This window comes from Lepidochelys kempii, chromosome 5 (assembly GCF_965140285.1).
Source record: "Lepidochelys kempii isolate rLepKem1 chromosome 5, rLepKem1.hap1, whole genome shotgun sequence".
NCBI lineage: Eukaryota > Metazoa > Chordata > Testudines > Cheloniidae > Lepidochelys > Lepidochelys kempii.
In genome coordinates this window covers 50,957,398-50,970,592 of record NC_136384.1, presented here as the reverse complement: position 1 = coordinate 50,970,592, position 13,195 = coordinate 50,957,398, and the positions used below count along the sequence as shown (strand labels likewise).

The 13,195-nt window shown below is 41.1% G+C and overlaps 1 protein-coding gene and 1 long non-coding RNA gene across 4 annotated transcripts in view; one reads left to right on the top strand and one right to left on the bottom strand.

Annotated features, from left to right (window-relative positions):
* BDP1 (BDP1 general transcription factor IIIB subunit) overlaps nucleotides 1–3,183 on the top strand; it is a 71,520-nt gene extending 68,337 nt beyond the window's left edge. For all 3 annotated transcript variants that reach the window (XM_073344316.2, XM_073344315.2, XM_073344317.2), the window contains exon 42: nucleotides 344–3,183. In XM_073344316.2, coding sequence (XP_073200417.2) covers nucleotides 344–466 — 123 coding nt within the window. In that variant the 3' untranslated portion in view covers nucleotides 467–3,183. The remainder of the gene's footprint in view (nucleotides 1–343) is intronic.
* Nucleotides 1–13,195, bottom strand: part of LOC140911392 (uncharacterized) — a 53,808-nt gene that overhangs the window by 37,981 nt on the left and 2,632 nt on the right. The window contains exon 2 of the long non-coding RNA XR_012158933.2: nucleotides 7,145–7,238. This is a non-coding gene — a long non-coding RNA (uncharacterized LOC140911392). The remainder of the gene's footprint in view (nucleotides 1–7,144; nucleotides 7,239–13,195) is intronic.

The following is a 13,195-nucleotide window of genomic DNA, read 5'->3' as shown; positions in this document are numbered from 1 at the left end:
GTAGGATTCCATTAAATTTTGTATCTTTAAAGAATAATTGTTACAGGTAATAGCTTGATCAGTTAAAATTAATCTACCTGACCAAGTAAATGAATGGAAGATTTGAAGGATGGTTGTACTACAGTTAACTTGGTGTATCCCAAATTATTCTCTGAAACAATTTTGCTTGGGGAAATCTTTATTATGTTGGTAGAGGGAGGCCTGTTGCTTTTACATTTTAAGTGAGTGCTGAAACTTACCACAAGACTCTAGTTTGTACACAAGATGAGGCATAGATGCATGAGAAACAACAAATCTCAGTAGATGTCAAACCTGTAAATGCAGTTTTTTTATATTTTGGTAGATTTCTTCTGAGTCTTCTGAGAAGCAAGCTTCCAGTACTAAACAGGAGAAAGAAGAGGAGCCAACCAGAATCTCGGAATATTTTTTCAATGATATCTTTATGGAGGTGAATGATTCAGAATAAACCTCTGGGATCCAAGACTGCCGTGTAACAGCAGAACTGTGTATAAATGAGTTGCTGTGAATTCTCCTTTGTTCTTCCTTAGTCCTAATTTATTACTAGCCTCGCTAATGGAGAATAACAAGCACTGTTGGAAGACCAAATCAGTTTTTCTCGTTCTGGGCAATCTGAGCATTTTTCAAATTTTTAAGAACTAGATTGGCATGATGAGACCAAACAGCAGCTGTTGGCTTACACTGTAACTTTTCTAGATGCAGATGCTGGGTGCATGACTACCTTCTAGAAGTGCAATGAATGAATGACTATCCACATGACAATATCCCTTTAAATCATAATGCTGAAGCTTGTTGGGCTGGTTATAAAAGTTATTTGCTATACTTCTTTTTGTGAAGTTCCACTCCAGGAAGGAGAATTACCTTCATATTTATCTCCGTTGATAGAGAAGCAATTCTAAAAGCTTAGTGTAGTAAATACATTAAAATGTTTTCTATTGACGGCTATTTTATAGTCTTCTCCAAATTACATATTTTTATAATGACAGATTCACAGGTACATAAGCTTAAAAGCCCTGATGGAGAAAAATTTTTTAATCCCTTTTAAATGTACAGAGATAAACATGAAAGACTATATTTATTTAATTTTAATTTATTAAAAGATGCTATCCCATGTTAATCCTTTTTCATCTGTCTGATTTGGGGGTGAGGAAAAGATTAACGTATCTCCCATTGTAAATGCTTATTTCTTCCTAAAGTAAATATTTAATACAATAGGCTGGATTCTACTCTTGCACTGTCTTTTATATACTCCTGTAACTCCATTGACTTCAGTGGAATTTCCCTAGTATAAATCAAGAGTAACTGCGAGCAGAATCGAACCCAGAACTACTGAGTGAGGATGCTTTGAGGATTTGCTACTTTGAAACCGTTAAGTTAGAATGGTTTTCCTCATGTTTCCTGTCTACGTTTTGTTAACTAGCACAGTGTAACTTAGTTTTAGGGTGGTATTAGGTTTGTCACAGGAAGACTAATTTTCCACTTACGTAATAAGGAAAAATTGCCTTGACAAGTTGAGAGTCACATGGTCTCAATCTTAAAATCAGGCATTCTTCTAAAAGATAAATATATTTTCATTCTTAAATTTTTGACTTTTTGAAATGAGTAGGTAGATATTTTAAATTAGACTTTGATAAAGTCTGCATTTTTCTCCTTGGTTAAATGTTCGCCGCTGGAGATCAAGGATACAGAATAGACTTTCAGAACATGGGATTTACATAATGTCACATACCTCAAGATGAGTATCTCCCTAATTATGTTCCTTAACAGTTCTGAAGACCCCCTTCAAACCAGAATTACTTTTTTACTCTTGCTTCACTTGCCACAGGTCAGTCAGAAATGCATAGTATATGTTTGTTTACCTTACAGGTTGTGCTTCTACCTTTAATTTGTATTTTGTGAATGGGTCTTGCCAAAATGAAAATGATTCTTAATGAGAAAGTAATTTAAAATATTTTGCTAAATTTGGTATTCAAACTATTTTTTAAGATTATTTTGCCACCCTCTGCAAAGAAATATCTACTCTGTAGGGTTGGATGGTGATTTACTAGCAAATCCATAATTTATTTTCTAATTATAATGATTATCAGATTTCTCTTGAATCACTTGCTGAGACTTGAATTTTTATCCTTTCAGAAGTTATTTTTTGACTTGTAGCTTCTAAAGGAGCCTTCAAGACTGGAACAATAATCAAAAATAGACCAGCTATTAGGAATCATTAAACTAGAAGACCAGATCACGTACTTTATAGCAGCTAAATGTGAGAAGTGGTTACAATTTTCATGCTACAGTGGAAGGGGAAAACTATCCTACAATAGAATGGTTTTCCCTTGTTTTTCAAGTAAATGACAACTTGCATTTAAAAAATGACTGTACAAATGGATCCAATCACATGTCCATTTTCAGCCTAGTGTCTCATGGTTTGACTATTTCATTTTAACTTGAAATACCCATTTTTTCTCCTACTGTAAACACTGCAGTAATAGATTAACATTGTATACATGTAGCTAAGGCTATTGTACATCTTGTAGGGTCTGGTTTTTGTATGCAAATATTTTGTTAGTTATTGTTACATGAGGCATGTTGTATTTTAGAATCAGGTAAACCAGTTAGATCATCCCCGCTAATATGTTCTCAAAATTGATTTGTGGAGGAGGACGCTATAAAATAATGTCCTCTAAGTACCTACTAAAGTAGTAAAGATTCATTCATAGTATTTCAGATGCAATTCAAACGACAAGGCAAAAATAATTTGTATTTCATAAATTATAAAGAAACGACAAAATTTGTGGTGCCTTATTTATCCCTATTAGATGGAAGGGACAACAGACCTTGTTCTTGTTGTTTTTTCACAGCAAACCATGTGCACTTTGTTATCAATATCTTTTGAAATGAATCTCATTTCTTTAGAGGAATAAGATAACGTGTGTTTTCCGTGTTGGATATGAAAGTTGTATAAGTCATAGTGATGGAAGGAAACAGAACAGCATCCTGTGTTAAGTTCCACTGATCAATGGTTTATCATTTCTATTAAGATGTGGCAAAGGACTGCTTTCCTTGAAGAGTTCTTTGACAAACATATGTAATATTGTTCATGCGTAAGTTTTCGGGTTCAAAGAAAGCAGTCTGTTCTTTATGTAAATTATGTAAATAAATACTTTTATATCACTTGTGTATTTGATCTTACTTTAGCTGTCTTAACAAAACTTTTAGCAATAAGCAAGTTTATAATGATCTAAAAGAAGAAACTTTTAAAGGTAATGAGAGTTGAATGGCTAAGGTTCCCATATTAGCACATAGCATAATAGCTATGTTTTGCCGTCTGTTCACCCTTGCGACATTTTACTTACTTTATTGTAATGGTGGGTGAGTAGATTTTATTCCTTGATTTGGCATGTTTTATAGCAATTTTGCAACATTCTTTTAATTACATTAATTTTTTTTATTTTGAAAACTTTAGTTTTTCCATTCACAGCTTAATTTAGAGCCTGATATTTCTAGTATGAAAAATGTTCCAGTGTTTTCTTTATGTAAATATTCTAGACTGAGAGAAGATCAAAAAATTAAAACCTGATTTTAAACCTTCTCTGCTTTAGAAAACGGTTTGGTTTTGTTTTTTTGGTGGGGGAAGGGAGAAAGATTGAAAGGTTTTTAAAACCCTGGACTCTATACTTATCTGCATGTGTTTGACTAAAGTTCATTAAAATTCGAAAAACATTAAGGCCAGATCATGTCCCCAGGCCCTTCTACAGTGTTTATTTTTGGCGGCGGGGGGAGGGGAGGAAGAGGGGAAGTCCATGCTATAAATTGTAATCTGATTTTGTTTAATTCCATCTGAAAAATTAATCATGCAAAAATCTTTTTTTAAGCACTGCACTGTACTCCAGTAGTTCTGTAACAATGTTACATTTGGGCATATGATAATCAGTATAGGGAGAGGTAGATACTTTCAGTCTTCTTTTAAAAGGACTTCTATCTGTGAAAGTCTTGCACACATGCGCACACACACATATATGACTTCCACAGTAATTCATTTATATATTTATGACTAATATACAAAAACCATATTGAATTACCAGAGCTACAGTATTTATATTTAAGGGACTGTCCCCTGAAGCTCATTATCTTCTTTACTCCTGCAACAAATTTATAATGCTGCATTTTTATAACCATCATTTCTGTAGGAATAAACAACATCAAGGGATTCTTTCTCTTCAGGATGAAACTGAAAAGAACCTTATTTAAACACATCTTCAATAATAAAGGAAAAAACAGAAAAATACTGTCTGCATTATACATTTACTTTATTGCAATGTGAAACAAATTCAGCGTGTTACTACAAGTAGGAAACAGCCTCTTTTTGGAAAATCAGGACCCAATTGCCAGTTGAAGAAAGCTCTTTTCCAATACTGGACCAGAGATATCAATAGACAATAGTTTTATACGAACATCTGCACTTACCTGATGGCAACAGAGAAGGTTATTTGCCAGTAGGATAAGTACTAGGGATCAGTGATAAAGTGACTGATCTACACAGGTTAGAGGAGTGAGTGTGTGTGTGTGTGTGTGTTTAAACTTAGGGAGAAGGCTCTCCTAGTCATGTCACAAGGAAAGCACTGATATCCTTTAGGTGCGACTGAATTCCTGATCCACCATAACCTTCCTCATCCCTTTTGAGACACTACTTTGGATAAACATCCTAGTTTTAGGCCTGATCTACACTACAAAGTTAATTTCACATAATTTGCATTGACCTAGTTGTGCACCTCTACATTTAAAGTTGTTTTCCACTGTTGTAAGTGCCCTATTATGCTGACATAGTAACCACCTCAAGTGGCATTGAGCCGTGGTTGATGTATGTAGGTCATCGCAGCGTGAGTAGACACTGCATTACCTGTGTTGACATTAACAGTCCTCCAGCCATTGTCCAACACTGCCTGACATTGACTACTCTGCTCACAATTGTGAATTCCACTGCATAGGGACATGTAGACCAGACGCTTGCCTACGCGGGGTCCCCCCCCCTCCAAAATCCCTGTAAATTTCTGAATTGCCTTTTCTTGATTGTTCAGTTGAGCGAGCATACCCAGCAGCTCTCCGCTGTGTGCAATGGCCTAGCTACCCACGACTCCAATTGTGTTTCTGCCTGAACTAGAGGGGAGATGCTGGATCTCCTGGCCTATGGGGAGAAGAGGCTGCGCAAGCACAGCTCTGAACCAGCCACAGAAATGTCAGAAGATTGCTCAGGTGTGCAAGAAAAGGGTTTTGACAGGGACGATCAGCAGTGCTGCATGAAAGCCAAGGAATCAGGCATTACAGAAGGCCAGGGAGGCCAACCATTGATTTGGTGCCAAGCCGCGGACCTGTTACTTTTGCAAAGAGCTGCATGCCATACTTGGCAGAGACCCTACTACCAGCCTGTACGCCACTGTGGAAACTTCTGAGAAGGGGGGGGGGGTGGAGGATGCGTACAAAACAATTTATGTACCCAGGGATGTCCTTTGAATCCTCCTGAGAGATCTAGATCATCTGCAGTCCTCTCAGGTTTCTACAGATTACAGACTTATTCTTCCTCTGCAGTAGGACACTTTCTCAAGCCATTCAGCAATAACTTCGGCAGGCACCTGTGATGCTGGCAGACCAGATGCCAGCTCATGTAAAGGCCCCAGGTCTCACTGAATGCTTACAGATGCATAGCTAGGAACCAGTCTTGCTTATTAGATCTGAAGTTCATAAGAATGTGTTTAGTGTTTTATAAAATTATTGTAGGATGCTGCATGTATTGTTCTCACTCAATACCCTGTTATAAAGTGATAGCAAGCATTTGCATAGTCTGACTATGTAACTTATCAAACAGGGAAAAAGCCTTGGGTAATGCAAATAATGGTCTCTAACAAGAAGATGTTAAATCCTGTTTGTTAAATGCAAATGAGCCATTGTGCAAGATCAATTATCAGACTTTAAATGCATTCTTCCCTCCCTCCTTTTCCCCCATGATGAAGGGACCTGTGTGGCAACTGTTGTAGTCAGTTTGATTTCTGTGAGACTCTATAAGTATGGACACACAGAAAAATTCTTCATTTCTTGACTGTTTGGATTCTAAAAGTGCAGAATAATCAAACAAGCAGACAAAGATTCCTAGAGTTACTCTGCAAAGCCCTAAAAGACTTTTGGGAAGCTGGCAGATTACTACATCTCTGCTATCTTTTGAAATTATAGAATGATTCCCCTGTACGTATATTTTTATTTGCTTTAACCTCTCAATAACTCTCATTCCTTTTTCTTAGCTAATAAAGCTTCAGTTAGTTTACTACATAATTGGCTACCAGTGTTGTCTTTGGGAATGAGAATTAGGATGCAAATCGATCCGGAGTGACTGGTCTCTTGGGACTGGGTGTAACCTGAATACTTTGATTTTTTTTTTTTAATATAAGCGACCATTTATCACTAAGCCCAGCTTCCTGGGTAGCAAGATAGACTGGAGACCCCAAGAGGACCATCTGTGACTCCATGGTAAGACTAGTACAGTGATCCAGGAGTTCTGGTTAAATCTAATTATAGAACATACCTGGTTTTGTTACTGGTGAAATCTAATTATAGAACATACAACCAGCTTGGGGTTTCTGACCTGTTTTTGACAATCTGCTCTGTGGTAGGCACTCATGGTTGTGAGCTATTCTAGACAGTGTGACACCATTGCCTTAAACAGGCTAGTAACATATGGGCCTAGGCAACTTCAGGATGTCAGCAGCAGTTGTGCTTTCTCTGCCTTTGTCACCCCCAGGCATGAGATATCAGCTTAAACAACCACTATCACTGGAAAATGTTGCCATTCTTCAGTCCCAGTGCCCTATACTCAGTTTCATGCATCCCAGCAATTCCCTCTCTATTTCCCTCCCCACTGATGGGTCACAGTCACCATGGCTCTCAGCTGTGTCTTGATCAAGCATTCCAAAGCGGAAGGGCAAATAAGCATATCTTGTTTCACACTTTAGGAGATCAAGACAAGGAGAGATTTATGAATCTTAAGTTTTGCTTTCTGTACATAACACGGAGACATCATTGTCAACATAGTATCTGTAGCTGCAGCCAGGAGGGGTACACCTTCCATGCCAGCAGAACAACTCACCCACATAAGGACGAGAAAGAGGATGTGGGATGACATGTTCTTTGCTGCATCAGATCTTGAATAGATGGTCTGCAGGGTGAATATTGGAGACAGCCTGGAAAAGGAAAGAGTGGAGATGAGAGAGGCCCAGGAGCTCCAACAGGAAAAGGAGAGGGCGATGCACCAGGATACAACAACAACAAATGCAGGTGCTGCAGACTCTTGTGGACCTCTAGATTCAACAATCTTGGGCTCAACTGTCATTGCAATTGGTGGAGAACTTCAGCATAGCATCTCTTTACCCCTTCCTCAGCATTCCACATGGCTGCAGGGCCAACACACCTACCCCTTCCACTCCACACAGTGGGAAAGCATGGACAACCACAGCGCCATATACACTGACCTGTGAGAGCCATGGTTGAGGTATGTGTAGCTACACTGGCCATCAATTTTCCTTTCCCTTTGTTTGTTTGTTTAGGTTCTAAAAATATAAGTTAAAATGTATTTGTCATGGTGTGTGGAGTGGCTCACAACTGAGAGTGCCTATCTTAGGACAGACTGTCAGAAAATGGGGCAGACGCTTCAAACTGATGGTGTGTTCTATAATTTAGATTTCACCAGAAGTGAACTCCTGGATCACTGTAACAGTCTTACCATGGAGTCAGACAGTCCTGTTAGCCTCTCCAGTCTATCTTTTCACCCAGACAAACTGGGCTTTGTGATAAAAGGTCACTTAAACCAGAAATCACATCACATTAAGGTTGCTCCCAGTCCCAAGAGACCAGTCACTTACCCCAGATCAACTGGTACTCTAGATCTTACACCAAAGACAACATTGGTAGTCGATTATGTAGTTAACTAAAGTTTGTTAGCTAAGAAAAGGAAGTGAGAGTTATTGAGTGGTTAAAGCAGGTAAATTATATGTACAGGTGAGTCACAGTTTGTAATTTCAAATGTGGCAGTGACGTAATAAACTCCCAGTTTCCCTAAAGTCTTTTTAGGGTACCCAGATTGTCTGTGGGGATCTCTGCTTTGCATCTGGTACACTTCCTTGTAAGAGCCCAAACAGTCCAGAGATCCCGGATCTTTTCTTGAATCCATACTTATAGCTTCTTTTCACAGAAAACAAGATGACAGTGTCACTACCCCTGTGGGCTTTTCCTTTGACTCAGTGAGGAATGCTGTTGAGTCTTTGACCTCCAATCATCAAACACAATGACCACTTGCTTTGAAATTAGCTCTTTTCTGTTAGAATTCTTCATTTGCATTCATTTGCATTCCACAAGGCTTCTTTCTCATATGATTGGTTATTTAGTTACAGGTGTAGACACAATGTAGATCTTTACACATTGTAACAGGATACAAATAAGTGAAAACAAAGCATGTAACATCCCATTAGTTTATATTAAGTTTAAACACCAAATACTACTTATACATTTAACAGTCACTTTGATCTATACTAACACACCAGCTGAATCTATGTGGGGCTTCGGAATGAGCTGGCACAGGTTTGCCAGCATCACAGTATTTACTATTATGTTCTGCAGCGTGTTCAATGCTATTTTTGTAAATCAAAACTTTTATTTTGAAAGTGATTCATCTTTACCAGTTTACAACATATAGTGTACAATGCCTGCTGGCAGTGAAAGTAATGGTCTTGTACACTCCCAACCCAGTGGCAAACAATGTAGTCGTTATAAGTGTACAGCAAACACCTCAACATTACTAGCTGCACTGGCAGTGACAAATGTGCAGCCAGCACCACACAATTCCTAACAGGCCCCCCAGTTGCAGGGCCAGTGCCCCACAACACATTACTTGTTCAAATGCTTTTTCAAAGCCGCCTTGAGCTGTATAGCTCTACGCTGAGCTCTTCTGATAGCCCTTATGTCTGGCTGTTCAAACTCAGCAGACAGCTGGTCAACCTGTGCCCTTCACCCAGGTGGGAACTTCCCCCCCTTTGCTTCACAGATGTTATGCAGGACACAGCAGGCAGCTATAACGATTGGGATATTTTTTGCATTGAGATCCATTCTGACAAATAAATGACGCCGCACCCTTTCAATCTACCAAAAGCTCATTCAGCTATCATTCTGCACCTGCTGAGCCTGTAGTTGAATCTCTCCTTGATGCTGTTGAGTGGCTTCATGAGCCAGTGATGTAAGGGGTAGGCTGGTCCCCTAGGATTGCTACTGGCATTTCAACATCACCAATGGTATTCGGCGGGTTGGGAAAGAAGGTCCCTTGTAGTTTTCTGAACAGTCCTGCATTCTTAAAGATGTGAATGTCATGCACCTTCTCTGACTTGCCAACATTGATGTCAATGAAGCATCCACGATGATCCACCAGTGGTTGCTTAACCATGTAAAAGTAGACTTTTATGTTGATGTACTCTGGGGCCAAAAGAGGGATGTGTACACTGGCTGTTGCTCCACTTCAGTTCAGGAAGTCCATAGCTGCAAAACCATCCACTATGTCCTCCACACTGCTGAATCACAGTCCTGCATAGCAGGAGACAATTAATGGCCCTACATGCTTGCATGACTATGGGATTTTTCAACTCTACAATTGCTCAGTAGCAATCCAGCATTGCAAGTTTTCATAGTGTGATCACTACTTGCTTCTCAACTTTCAGTGCAGCTTGCAGTTTGGTGTCCATGCATTGGATTGCTGGGCAAGCTAGGCACACAGATCCAGCAATATAGATGCATCTGAAAGTTGTGTAGCCACTACTTGTCATCCCAAACCCACATTATGATGCAATCCCACCAATCAGTGCTCATTTCTTAGGTCCAGAAGCGGTGCTTCACTACCTGCAGCTGCTCCGTGACCAACACCAACAAACATGAATTGGTTTGTGCTATGTCCCATGGCAATCACTCCGCCAAGAAATCATCATGTTTCCCTGCATGTCTTTTGGCTCTGCAAATACTGTAGGATCATGTGTCCTATGCTTGTAAAGCTCATGACAATCATTCAGAACTGTGCAGGCTCCATGCTTCTGTTAGAATTGGCAGAGTCTAGCATGGGATCATGGGAAATTGAAAATAGGCATGAAAATTAGGGACTACAGAAGATATTTTGGGATGGAGAACATTGCATTATGGGAAGTTGATCCCTTGCTCCCCGTCACCCCAGCTCGCCAGGTTGCCAGAAGTCTAGTCGGCTCCGTACAACTCCTGGCAGCAACCAGCATGTTCCTGCGGCCGCTAGGAGTAGGGGTGATCAGGGAAGCTCCAAGCACTGCCCCCACCCACAGCATGGGCAATGGGAGCTGCGGGGTGGCACCTGTGAGCATGGGCAGCACACACTGCGCAGAGCCCCCGGCCTCTCTACCTCCGGGCTGGACATAGCGGCCGCTCTGGGAGCAGCGCAGAGCCCCGGCAGGCAGGGAGCCTGCCTTAGCCCTGCTGCACCACTGACCAGGAGCTGCCTGAGGTAAGCGCTGCCTGGCTGGAGCCTGAACCCCCTGCCCCAGGTCAGAACCCCCTCCCACACCCTAACTCCCTCCCAGATCCTGCATCTGCACCCCAACCCCCTGCCCTAGTTCTGAACCCCCTCCTACACCCTAACTCCTTCTCAGACCCTGCACCCCCACCCCAACCCCAGGTCTGAACCCCCTCCTGCACCCTAACTCCCTCCCAGACCCTGCACCCCAACCCTCTGCCCCAACCCTGATCCTGCTCCCACATTCCAAACCCCTTGCCCCAAGCCTGGAGCCCCTTCCTGCACCCCAAATCCCTCAGCGCCCACACCCCCAGCCAGAGCCCTCACCTCCTCCCAGGCCAGAGCCCCCTCCTGCACTGTGAACCCCTCATTTCTGGCCCCACCCGAGAGCCTAGGGGAACCCCCGAGCCTCCATGCCCCTCTGCGGGACTGTGTGTGGCCTGTGACTGATTTTTTTTTCTGGGGGTCAGTGGCCCCTAATAGAAAAAAGGGTCCCCACCCCGATTTAAAGCTTTCACAGCCCAAATCAATGTTTCTTTCCTTGTCTCTGGGATAATCTTTAGTCCCTGCTGCTCAGTTTTAAAGGCTTTCCCTTAACGAGATATCTGCCTTTACCTTATTATTTTAAGGCTCTGGTCACAGATACATAGGCATGCCGATGCCGAGTGTCACAGTGCCTAACTTCTGGGTGTCTAGGAAAATCACAGCAATTTACAAAACTTGAGTTTGGTGCCAAAGCTCCCTATAAATCAGTGGTTTTCCAACTTTTTGTACTGGTGACCTCTTTCACATAGCAAGCTTCTGAGTACGACCCCCCCTTATAAGTTAAAAACACTTTTTAATATATTTTACACCATTATAAATGCTGGATTCAAAGCGGGGTTTGGGATGGAGGCTGAGAGCTCACGACCCTCCCCCCCCCCGTAATAACCTTGTGACCCCTGAGAGGTCCCAACCCCCAGTTTGAGATCCCCTGCTATAAATGAATGGGGAGAGACAAGTGTCTTAGACCCTAATTCACAAAAGCCACCAGTTAGGTGTGGAAGATGCCTAAACTAGCAAAGGTGAGAGGTCGATGAGAGGGGTCTGTTCAAAACCTTGTGGTCTTAGCTTCATGTTCTAAGTCTTGCTTCCAATCTGCTGCTGCTGCCTGCAGTGGTAGGTGAGGGGAGTTTAGGCAAGGCTCTCGTCTAACCCCACAAATGGGCAGATTTAAATAGTTCATTAGTAACTGGCAGGCCCTGGATTTAGGCTGAGTTTGAGGTTCTAGCACACACAGTGTTTTCAGGAATTGAAATGGGGGGGGCGGGTGTCAGGGCCGATGAGGGGTGAGAGCGTGAGGGTGAAGGTGGGCTCTATGGCACCATAGTAAAAACTGAAAAATGTTTCATGACCATTTTATTAGATTTTAAAATCATCACCCCAATTAAAGTTGGCTACTCAAGCCTTCTATGAAGCACTACATCTACATCCTTCTTGGTTTCTTGTTATAATTTTGCACAACTCTGTTAATGAACTTCTTGAATGCAATGCATTCATCTTTGGTGGCTTCTCGTACATCCAGTACTTCCATTCCTTCAATTGATATGCTCGTTAGTTCATTCACATGATCAGGCAGAAAGCGACTTCTTTCAACATACAAAATTCTATTCAATGATGAAAAAGAATGCTCAACTGTGGCTGTTGTGACTGGGAGCAGCAAGAGATGAATTCCTACTTCTTTCAGCCCAGGAAACATAGCATAAAGATTGGGTTGAGCTACTAGTGATGATAAAAAAGAAGCTGAAGTCAAATCTTCTTTAATTCATTGTATGATATTCCACTCTGTGTTCAAATTCTCTATTCTGTCCTGAGCACATGGCAGCTCCCCTGCTGGTAGTACCTCACTCCACTCAACTGTCGGTGTTTTATAAGACAGGGATCTGTAAAAGCTACGTAGAGGTTGAGTAGAATCTAGAAGTCGCTATTGTAGATTTTTAAGAATCAAGTCTGTGTACTTTTTCAGTTGTCTTAACAAACACTTCTTGTCCTCTTAAATTAAGAATTCAATATAAATGCCTCCATTAGTCAACTTCTGGACTGAAGTCTTTGCTTCTTCCAGTACTTTTTCAATGGATAACTCTCTGATTGATCCAAATGTAGCTTCTGTTGCTGGACAAAGATCTACTACTGTTGTAGCAGATGCCTGGATGGCATTGTTTAATGACCCAAATGGTTTCAACAGTAGACTTACAAGAGAGAGAATGGCAATAGTCTTCTCTGAACATAGTAGCAAAAGTAATCCACCAGCTTCACTACTTAGATCCATCCCATCTTAGTAGATACTTTCCAAAGCCAGTAACAATGGCTGGAGTAATTTTAAGACAGCCAAGGATCACTCATGAGAAAGCCAGAGGGTTTTCCCAGGTTGGACTAATTTGAACTTCAGTCCCAGTGTATCCTCTATGTTTTCCAAGATATTCAGTCTTTCTGGACTCTTGCTGAAAAAAATATAATGAAGACAAATTTATAGCTTTTCAAAAGTCTTTTGAAGAGCCTGCAGCTCGTACTAGCGCTAGTTGGAGTAGATGACCTCTACAGTGCGTATAGGAGAGACAAGGGTTACACTTTTCTCTGAGCAAAGCT